The 11,303-nt window shown below is 39.8% G+C and overlaps 1 protein-coding gene across 6 annotated transcripts; it reads right to left on the bottom strand.

Moving 5' to 3' along the window:
• LOC109849483 (importin subunit beta-3-like) lies at positions 3,205-7,820 on the bottom strand. 6 transcript variants are annotated; one of them, XR_002249111.1, is made up of 6 exons: positions 5,479-7,820; positions 5,186-5,389; positions 4,816-4,840; positions 4,067-4,130; positions 3,524-3,631; positions 3,205-3,437 (listed from the first exon to the last, which is right to left on the bottom strand). XR_002249111.1 is itself a non-coding variant. In XM_020419320.1 (6 exons), the coding sequence occupies exons 2-5, from the start codon at positions 5,560-5,562 to the stop codon at positions 3,531-3,533; spliced, it is 414 nt and encodes a 137-aa protein (XP_020274909.1). In that variant the 5' UTR covers positions 5,563-7,146; positions 7,230-7,820; the 3' UTR covers positions 3,205-3,437; positions 3,524-3,530. The 6 variants fall into 6 exon arrangements, 5 of the variants coding, with proteins under 5 accessions (XP_020274909.1, XP_020274910.1, XP_020274911.1 ...); XM_020419320.1 differs by lacking the exon at positions 4,067-4,130 and having other exon boundaries at positions 5,479-7,146; positions 7,230-7,820; XM_020419321.1 differs by lacking the exon at positions 4,067-4,130 and having other exon boundaries at positions 5,479-5,933; positions 7,230-7,820.

Below are 11,303 nucleotides of genomic sequence, written 5' to 3'. Positions count from 1 at the left end.
GGGTGACTGGGATAGGGGAAACATCGTCGGAGGTCGAATAATACTCGCCACGACGCCCGTATACCGCATACGATGGAAAGGCTCCGAAAGGATACTCCACTGAAAACAAGCAATTAAGTGTTTGTTAGTTTCAGATATAAAAGGAAATTGAACTCATCTTACAAATTGGTAAGATAGAGTCATTACCTTATAAAGGGCGAGACGATTTGGCCACATCGTGCATTTATAAGATAGGGTATATCGATAATATATCCCTGCCTTATAAGGCACAATGCAGCGTCAAAACGCCCCCTTTATTTATTTTGAGATATGGTTTTGACCAAGCAAAACCCATCTTTAAAGCGTCGATCCTCACCAAGGAGAATCAAGGCTTTTCCCGATCGCCTCACCAAGGAGAGCAAAATGGGGTAAAAGGACTAATTTGCAAATTCTCAGAAGAAGAGGGTTAATTTGCAAAATTTCCATAAAGCGTCAATCCTCACCAAGGAGAATCAAGGCTCTTCCCGATTGCCTCGCCAAGGAGAACAACGTGGGGTTTAAAAAAGGGTCAATTTACAAATTTATAAGAAAAAAGGGTTTATTTGCAAAAAGTAGCTCACCAGCATAAGAGGGAGGCGCGCCATCAACCGACATGGCAGGGGAACGACCTCTCGAGGCGCGAGACATGACGGCCTGCAAAATAACTACCTACAAAGAAAATCAAGAGGTTAGATCTAGAAAAAATCACATTTTTACCCCCTGAAAGATAAGCTCGAGGCGACGAATCATAATCCTAACCCTCGCACGCAACCCCACGAGTTCATAAATTAAATTAAGCATAAAAAAATGCTAAAATTATGGAGATATACCTGAGGGGAAGCTCGAAGATCCAATAAAGATTAGATCTTGAAAAGTGCTCGAACCACGCGCTCGAGGGACCTGAGAGAAATTTCAAAAATGGCAGTTTCGAAGGATTTTTCAGTCAAGGATCAAAACGGAATTCGAATCAAGACAAATACAAGTTTTAGGAGAAAAAGATTGTGAGTAGAAAATCAAAAGAAGGAGGGGTGGCCGGCTAGGAAAGAGGGAGGAAAAAGAAAAAAAAAAATAAAAGCACGCTTTTATAGCCTTGAACCAGATCTGGCTGAACCAGACCAGACCGGGCTGAACCAGACCAAGTCAGAATGGACCAGAATGGACCAGAATGAGCCAGATTGACCCAGAATGAGCCAGATATGAGGCAGATTGAGCTGGACAGGACCAGACGAAACCAGAATGAGCCGTAATTGAACCAAATGATAGCCAGTTTGGCCAAATGCCAACATTGACCAAATTGAACCAGAATTCAAATTGAAGCCTGAATTAAGCATGGAACGACTTTTGATCAACCTACGGTTCATTCCTTCACCTATTTACCCCTCTACCATATATTTGGAAGAGTCGAGAGATTTTTGAACCCAAATACTGCCTTTTTGGCACATTTTTTTGAGCCGGTTGCAGATTATTCGAACCTAAAGAGATCCAATAAGGTATATGAGTATAACCTTTCCCTAATTTTAGTTGAGAAGTTCTGGAGAATATTTTCTAAAAATATTCTTTAAGATAAACTCAACAACACTACGCCGGACAACGCGTTGCAAATAAAGACGCGACAACAATCGATGTTTAGCTAAAAGTCAAGAATCAACCCAAGTTTAAAATTCCGACAACCGTCAGACAATAAATGCAGCACCGGAACTCTTACAGATATTCGACAAAGCACCGAATAGCCTGGGAAGATTGAAGGAATCAAGAACGGAGATCATTCCAAGTCCCGTTACACCGACTGAAGTGGACGATCATATCCAAAGTATCCAGACTCTTCTATTAAAGAACGAGACTGAAATACCTTTGGAGGGTATCTGTAGGCATATAAACATGCTTATAGGTCCCTAGCATAGCTCGCACAAACCGACGAACCAACGAGGCGACGAGATCGACGAATCCCACGCAAGCGACGGAATGCATCCATACGCATTCGGAATCAAGCCAAGTGTTAAAGAGTCACGATCATCAACGAGAGCGCGACTCGACGAATCACGATCGAAATCAAGATCAGTTTCGGCGACTCGAACTCAGAAGCGGGTTTACTGCCAAATCAGGAATCAGACTTACTACCAAATCAGATCAACAAATCGAAACAGAACCGAATCACAGAAAAAAACCGCGAAACAACGAAAAACAACAAACCCACCACCTAAGCGGCTCGGCCGAAGCCGAGCCAACTTCAGGTGGCTCGGCCCAAGCCGAGCCACCTCAAGGTGGCTCGGCAAAGGCCGAGCCACCTCAAGGTGGCTCGGCAAAGGCCGAGCCACCTCAAGGTGGCTCGGCCCAGAGCCGAGCCACCCTGAGGTGGCCGGCCCAGATCTGTGCCTAGGCACAGATCTGGGTGCCTATAAATAGGCCAAGGGGTTGTTCATTTGAGGGGTTGGAATTTCAAGAGCCAAAACTCTGCCGGATTGAAGAGTGAACTCAGAGCTTTGAAGACTTGAAGACTTGCACGTACAGATCTGATCCTCGGCGAGCACCTACGTCAGAAAAGGCAGGATTTCGAGAGGAGGCAAAGAACAGATCTGAGATCTACACGATATCACACTCCGGATCTAAGCTTGGTCTTAGATCCCGAGATCTGGACGATTGTTTCCTTCACTACAACACCTGAAATCTACCATAGCGGTCGAAAAACGCTATGGTATTATTTCATAGCGTTTTAATCAACGCTGTGTCAGAACCCGCTATAGTAGGTCTGTGGCTTTACATAGCGTTTCCCCAAACGCTATCAAAAAGTTTCCAACCATAGCGTTTTTATGTAGCTATAAAAGAGTATTCAATAGCGTTTCTATATTGCTATGACAAATATCTTTCATAGCGGTTGAAAAACGCTATTAGTTAGTTTCCAACCATAGCGTTTTTATGTAGCTATAAAAGAGTATTCAATAGCGTTTCTATATTGCTATGACAAATATCTTTCATAGCGGTTGAAAAACGCTATTAGTTAGTTTTCATTCATAGCATTTCTACGCTGCTATTGTCTTACATTTAATAGTGTTTGAGTTACTACAATGGCGTTTTAATGAATGTTGTCTTTCTTCTTTTAATAGCATTTCAGTAATTGTTTTCACTTCTTATAGCATTTCAGTTGTGCCTATAAACCTTTGAGGTTGAACTAGAAATAACTTCCAATTGTGACAACCATAAAAGCAAATATTTCATTTAAACGTTCAAACTGATACATAACCAAGTTGTAGCATACAGGAAGAGTCAACACAAACGTGCCAAAAAACAAATACTAGTCTTTGGATAATCCAACATGGAGTACAAGAAATTAACCATAGTACACAGAACAACAAAAACTAACTTTGTTGCATTACATATGACTTGGGAGACTCATCATCTTCAGAAATTGAGTACTAGTACTGCTGCAAAAACAGAAATTAACACCAAAATTACAACTATAACAAACATGATAAAGTAAAAACACACGATTGCAAGATGTATAACTTACCAGCTTTTCAAAGCATAACAACTTTGTAACTGGTCCATCTTGGGGAGCTTCTTGACTGACTTGCGTAAGGCCTTCCATGGCATTCACATCCCTCGCATAATTCTCCACCTAGAAGAAGTAGGTACTCCAATTAAACTGTCATTAATTAAGCTTTCATGAATTATGAAATTAAGTTCTACAAAGAATACCTTATCGGTTTATCGAGTGCCTGATGCAAATAAATGATTGATGCACATGTACCGAGATTAAAATTATCCTTAATTAATGGTTGTTTCATATGTTGAGGACTGAGTTGGCATTTCATTTTATATTAATTCGTTAAGTGGTTTTGGCTAAACATAAGTAATTACAACCAAATTGTATGACATTTATCTAAAAATCAAAATACTTGTCTAATTCCTAAGGAGTAGGAAACATACAAAAGAACACGATGAAACAACAAGATTAAGAGGAGAAACGTAAAAAATAGAACAAATATAGAAAACTAAAATAACAAAAAGCAGAAAAGGATAATACAGGTATATGACCGTGCGATAACTATACCATAATACTGTTCTTCCTTTTACGCTGACCTATCTTTGTAGTCTCACCAACCATCCTCGTTTATCTGACTTAGAAAAAATAAAGGTAAGTATCTATATAGTTAAACCTGGTTTCATATGTGAAACAAATTATACATATATCAAAATCACAAATAAACACGCGCAAAATGTAAACTCAAAAGAAACTGCTACCAGTACTAAACCTGAGATGCAACATGAATAAACGAGGATGGTTGGTGTCACTTTATTTTTATTGTGCTACTACATCAGTGAACTGATCAAAGTTAGCTGACTCGAATATTTTGGTGTCTTATCTTATCACAGTTTTTTTTTTGTTCAGGTTGAAGTAGCACAATAAAAAACAAAAGGATACACATTACATACGCTAAAGAAATTTGATGTTAAAAACTAAATTAGAAGAGAATGCTTCTGGATTGTGAGAAAAATATAACTTGGACCTCGTTAATACTTGATCCAGATCAACTTGAATTTGATGAATAAAGTCATTCTTGGATCATGGAATTCTTTGTTTAAGCAAGGCATAAACTCCCAAAAGGTTTAGCCTGAACTTGGATTTGAAGAACCATAAATTCCTCCATTAAAGCATGGAATCCAGAATGATTATCTTTGTAACAAAGTTTTGGAATTCATGCTTCCTCTCCCTAAAGTTTTTCTATTATGAAGGAAAGTCAACTAATGCAATCTGGAGTAGTAATTATTTAATATTAATAAATAGCAGTATTAACTTACATGCTTGTTCTTCATGAGATGTTTCCTGCATTTAAAAAAAGATTGATAAGGAAGAAGACATCATTTCATAAACATGTGCATTTAAACTAGGACATGTTATAGCTCACTTTATAAACTGAAATGAAATATGTGATGTTAGTTGTATTTGTATAACCCAAAGTATTGACAATTTAAATTCATGCTAGGGGTCTTATTGTCTCTCCCTCTAATTTTGGGTCATCCTAATTTATCTATGCTTTTGATAAAATATTGTTAAAGCTATGAACCATTTCATTGGGCTCTTTGGCATAAATCAGAAAAGAACTATGGCTTCACAATGTAATTACAAACATCTTTTCATAAGATTTCATAACAATATGAATTTACTTGCCTGCACACGAGGGTTCTGGAAATCATCCATCGCAGATGCCAAAGCAGGTAGCACCCTCTGGTGGTACTGCACTTGCAAATCCGGACCCAAATCCGTAGAAAGCTGTCCAATGGCATTAATCGCTGCCCATCTCACTCTTGGATGTGGATCTTGAAATGAGTTCAAGACCATGTGCACCACTTGCTCCAAATTCTTAATCGTGACCTACATAACAGACACAGCATAAACTATATACTATGTTTACAAAGAAGCACCAAGTTCTCAATCAATAATCAATTTAAACTTCCAGTTACCTTTGAACAACCTTCTGCAATCTGTGCAAGTGTAATCAAAGCAGCATGATGTTTCTGCCACTCGGGAGCTGCAATATAAGCCATCTATCTGCAACACACTAGAACTTGACGGATAGTGATCTCAAATTGGCGATAGCATATAGAGTTTACCCTGCAATCAATCCTATAAAATTTGACGGAGGGTAGCATGGCAGAGGGCTGAAAGGAGTCTTCTGCTATCGGCTCTTAAACCAATGAAAGCTGCAGGCTTGTTAAAGTCTCTTTAACTCATTAAAAAACATCCACACAAGTAATTAAGAAAAGTTATCTTTAAACCAATCATCAAGTCAGCAGCCAGAACAGAAGAAATCCAAACCCATGCTACAATGATCAACAGAAGCTTGCGTTCATCCAATATGTGTATCGAACTTCAAAGCAGTCATAATCATTCGCCTGATTCATCCTCTCATATTTCACTTGTAAAATTATCCAAGAGCAGTGCAAGAATTAGAATCCAAACTAAGACTAGGAATTAAAGGATTTTTTTTCCCATAGAAAAGGGCACTCTAGAAAACTTTAAGAGGATCTACTGACCATTTTCAGGCGTATACAAGGACATCTAGAACAAGTCCTATAAAGCTTCACATGCATCGTCAAGTGGTGTGAACCAATGATACTGAAGTAAGTTGGAGACATAAAAGCCGGCAACCCTCAAAAGGGATTAAAGTTTATGTACTGAAAAGTTCTAATCCTTTTTGTGAAAGAAAAGGTTGAAAAAAAAACGGAGGAAAAACAATATTATTAAAGATATGGTCCATAAACTAGCCACATCTAACCAAACTCATATATTACAGTCAAACGGCATAATGTCATTTGAGGATTTATGAGTAGGTAGGCATGCGCATTGAGATGAGGGTTTCTCTTATATTGATGAGGTTATATTGATGAATTATATACCAGCAAATAAATGACTCGTACAACAAGGTCAAGAACAGCAACAATAAACACTTTACCTCCAACAATTCCGGTGTCTCTACGTGGATGCCTTTCTTCTTATTACAACCATTCCGAATAGTAATTCCAATAAAGAAGAGCTAGAACCATGATAAACCAAGATTTTAAAGCTGTCTTAACATAAAATAGCAGTCACTTTTATTGTTTTTTCGAGGTTTGTGATTGGATAAGCAAAATGAACAAGATCACAATGGGGTTTAAGAAGTGCAAGGGAAAATGGAGGTTATATTGGAATCACTATCAATTATTTCCATCTAAAGAACAGAACTAGATATCCTATCAAGTCAAACTCCCAATGCCTTGTAATAATCACCAAATATCATCTCCATTAATCCCATTATTAGGGGGGGAAACAAACAAGGACCCAAAAAAAAACAGATGGTCAACAGCCAGTTCCTAACGTACAAAGTTAATCCAAGAAACAATTTTATCGAATGAGCTAAGTTTCATGCGAGGTTCTGTGAAAGCGCCCAGTAATCTACCTCAATCGAAACAACAATATTCTAATATGCGTTAACAGATTGCGTGCCTTTGTCATGTATCGAAACATGGATTCGTGCTGCAGCATTTATTTTGAATTCTGCTTTAAATTCATGTATCTGGTGGCATTTGAACATTAAAATCCTTCCCCAATGCGCCGCATCTCAGAGGAAAGATCAACTAATGCCGCGGCATCTTTTCCATTATTCAAACATAATTAACAAAAATATCCTCTACAAATCAAATTATACCCAGAATTCGAAGAATTTATTTATTACCTTTCTTGGCCAGCGGTGCCCCAAATCTGGGCCTTGACGGTCTTGTGATCAATCGCGAGGGTTCAAGTCTGAAACTCAACCCCAATGGTGGCTTTCGAATCCAGACTGAACTCGTTTCTAGAGAATCGAGCCAAGATTGAACTCCACCAACTCCCTCAACGAATCCCCGGCTCTCCCCGGATCCCCCGCAAAAGCCGAGAGCCCAGGCCTCACCTTCATCTCCGCCGTCGAGTCGAGATCAATCTCAAAAGGGATCGCAGATCTGGGTCGGGCCTTGTACCCGAACACGTGGATTCGGGTCCCGGTGCTGCCGGCGTCGATGACGATGGAGAATTTTGGGGAGGGTGAGAGGGGAAGAGGAGGAGGAATGGGGGGCCCCCAAGTGGGGGGCCCTGTTCGCAGAACCGGGGGAACCGCCTCAGCGGCGCCCCTGGATCTCGGATAGAGAGATCTGAGAGGAGAGATAGACGAGAGAGAGAGAGAGAGGGAGAGGGGGGCGTCTGAGGGAGCAGATTAAGGGCAGCGGAATTTTTTGGGGTTAGGGTTTTTTTTTCTCGGGGCGGGACCAATGAAATTGGGGGGAGGGAGGAGACGAATGAAGCCTGTTTTAATTTTCAGTCTCCCGCTTAAGTTTTCAAGCCGTCCGAACAAAAAAAATTGCCTACTATTACTCATAGGGGTGAGCACGGTTCGGTTCGGGTCGGTTTTTAGCAAAATTTGAACAACCGAACCGAACCACTTATAATTCAAAACCGAACCGAACCGTTGCAAATCGGTTCGGTGAGGTTCGGTTCGGTTTGTTCGGTTCTAACTTTCATCAAATATAACAATCAAAGGCACAACTATTGCTTGTCCCAAGAGATAATTTGTATATATTTGTTTTCATATGCGCCCAGATGCAAACCTCCGAGTCGTCGGAAGACTTGGACTTCTTGATGCAGTTGAAGGAGAACTCCTAACGCTCGTCGCCGAAGGGGCCGCCACGCTTGTGGGAGGGGGAGGGGGAGATGGGCATTTCGGGAAGAGGAGGTGAGAGTAAGGGGTCTTGGAAGAAGAGAGAGAGCGAGAGAGAGGGATTGAGGCCGAGGGAAATGGGAAATTGGGAATGAGTAGCGGCGGCTGTGATTTGGGAATGAGAGGAAATGAAGTTAGGGTTGAGGGTTTGGGACGGGTCGGGTAAACACAAACGAGTTTGAAAGTTTTGGGAATATATTCGGTCGGTTCGGGTCGGTTCGGTTTAAAAAGTTGTCAACCCGACCCGAACCGTCTTACTTTTAAAACCGTTTTTTTCGGGTCGGTTCGGTCGGTTTTTTCGGTTTGAACCGAACCATGCTCAGCCCTAATTACTCATAGCGTTTAAAAATTTCCAAACGCTATCAAAAAATAAGGTATATACCATCTATAGCACTTACAATATAAACGCTATCATTCAATGCTATAAAAAAACAGTTTTGTTGTAGTGCTTGGTGAACCAATCCTCCCCGGCTATTATTCCCTTCGTGGAATAATACCCGTATAATCGTGTAGATCCGACCGGACCTAGATCGCGCGGTGGTCCACGGATTAACCCCGACGCAGGCAAAGAAACCACAAAGCGAGCGACCGCAAAACAGGAGCTCGCGATTTGTTCGACAAATAAGGAAACAAAGTTGTAATTTTTCATTTCTTTTTATTTGATTTTCGTTGTAACCGGATCTTATAAAAAGACCGGATCTTTGTAATCGATAAACTATTACAAGAGTGTACAATGGAATCATTAATGAAGAAAGCAACGAATTTTCCCGCGAACACATACAACAAAAGTTGCATTAATAGATATATGGAAGGGAAGGATCATTAGGACTAATAGAATTAATATTAGTAGACAGAAGAAAAAAGTAGCGGGAATGTCTGAAGGCGCAGGTTAGAGGGCGATTTTTGTCCCGCTAACGTGCACCCCCGCTTTGAAAGGAAAAAAGGGGAAAATGGGGAAAAAATTCTTGAAATTGGAGTGCGAGCTTCGAATCCTAGCTCTTCTTCACTTGTTAATTCTTCTGATACTGTTTTCTTTGAAGATGAAGATGAATCTGATGTTGATCTGATGGGATCTACGGGTCCAATTGGTGAGAAGAAGAAGGTTCTACTGTCGGATTTATTGAACTCTGCTCCTGATCCAGTTCCTTTCTCCTCAAGATCCAATGGTTTTCAATCTCGATATCTTCAAGGTGAGTCTTCTAGTCCTGCTTGTAGTTCTGCTAAAGTTTCTTGGGCTGAAGAGGTTGATTCTTTGCCTCGGCATCAAGAGACGGGATCTGTTAGGAATCTCGACAATAATTTTGATCTTAAGTCTAGCTCTTCTGAACTGAAAACTAAGGGAATTCTTGATGCTAAATCTGATCTGGATTCTGTTGCTGACCTGAATGGAGTCAAAAATAAATTTGCAAATCAAGATCCTGTTACTGAGTCTCCCATGGAGAATTTGGTTTTAAAATCTTCAAAATCAAATTTAGTTGATGTTCCTCAATTGGAAACCAAAACTGAATGCCAAAATCCAGCTAAGAGTTGGGCTAGTCTTTTCACAGACAATGGGAAATCTGGTTCAGGAATGAGTTTAAATTTTGTTTCACCTGCATCCAATGATACTGTGATTTTTTATGAGGACGAATGGAATAAGGGAAATTCAATGTGGCAGTTCTCCTTAATTGGTCAAGTGTTGGGCCTAAATGCAAAGTTTAAAGTCATGGAAAATTTTATTCATAAAGTCTGGGCTCGTTGGGTAATTCCAGAGATTTGCATTCTTAAGCCAGGCATTTTCCTGTTCAAGTTCAAGAATAAGGATGAAATGAATGATATTCTTGTTAATGGACCATGGTTCTTTGGATCAAGACCTCTGTTATTAAAAACATGGACGAGTGGAGATGAAATTGAGAGATTAAATGATTATATTTATCCTATGTGGATTCAATTTCCTGCTCTTAGACTTAATCTTTGGAACTCAAAAAGCCTTAGTAAAATTGCAAGTCTAATTGGAAGACCTATAGCTACAGATAAACTCACAGCTAGCAGACAGAGGCTATCGTATGCTAGGGTTCTTATTGAAGTTCATATGCCAGCCCCTCTTCCTGATCAAGTCTCAATTCATGGCCCTAATGGTGTGATGATAAAACAAAAGGTGTTATATGAATTGAAACCAAAATGGTGTGATAACTGCAAGATTGTAGGGCATGACACAATGTTCTGCAGAAGATTTCCAAAGACTCAAAGATGGGTTCCAAAAAATGCACAGAATGCACAGAATGTTTGCAATCATGATAAGCAAGATGTTTCTGGAATTTGTGTTCAAGGCAACACTAATTCACTGAATCCTAGTTCAGAATCCACTCCTCATAACTCAGGAAATTTAAGAGAACATAGGCTTGAGCATAAGCCTGGGAATAGTGGACTAGTTGCTGACCAAATGCATATATCTGATACTCAGGATGTACACATTGTGGATAATCAGGGGTCAAAACAGGTATTCATATCTGATGTGCAGGTTACTCCAAATATTCCTGTGCATGTGGTGCATATGCAAAATCTGTTTTATGGGAGTGTGGATACTAGAAACAAAGGTCTTCAAGATGTAAATGCTTGGTCACAAGTGCAAAACAGTAAAGTTAGGAGAGGTTTCTCCCCAGGAACTCAAGATCCCTCTACAGTTGATAGAGGGGGGATGAGAAAATTATGAATTGGTACTTTTGGAATGTTAGAGGATTAAATAAATCCTCTAAGCAACACTTGGTGAAACATTACATCCTTTTATAGGTCTGATTGAAGTAAAGATTAAAGAAAATATGTTGCCAATAATTGCCAGGAAAATAGCACATAATTGGAGATGGGAGGCTAATGTAAGAGATACTAGTAAAGCTAGAATAATGATCCTTTGGGACCCAAATCTTCTGAATATTCAAATGATGAATCATATAACTTGTTCTGTCAAATCTCTGGATGGGAGGATCAATTGTGTAACTACAACAATTTATGGATATAATCAAGCAGAAGCAAGGAAGGAGCTGTGGTCAGAATTAAAACATATTCAACAAGCTATTGGTGATA

Source organism: Asparagus officinalis, chromosome 7 (genome assembly GCF_001876935.1).
Source record: "Asparagus officinalis chromosome 7, Aspof.V1, whole genome shotgun sequence".
NCBI lineage: Eukaryota > Viridiplantae > Streptophyta > Magnoliopsida > Asparagales > Asparagaceae > Asparagus > Asparagus officinalis.
This window is presented reverse-complemented; position numbering and strand designations above follow the sequence as displayed.

Excerpts from the sequence above, each read along its gene's own strand:
- LOC109849483 (XM_020419319.1), bottom strand. The coding sequence starts at position 5,562 with ATGGCTTATATTGCAGCTCCCGAGTGGCAGAAACATCATGCTGCTTTG. Across the intron at positions 4,841-5,185 it reads TCCAGAACCCTCGTGTGCAG|GAAACATCTCATGAAGAACA; the intron begins GCAAGTAAATTC and ends TTTTAAATGCAG. Across the intron at positions 3,632-4,815 it reads ATCTCATGAAGAACAAGCAT|GTGGAGAATTATGCGAGGGA; the intron begins GTAAGTTAATAC and ends TACTTCTTCTAG.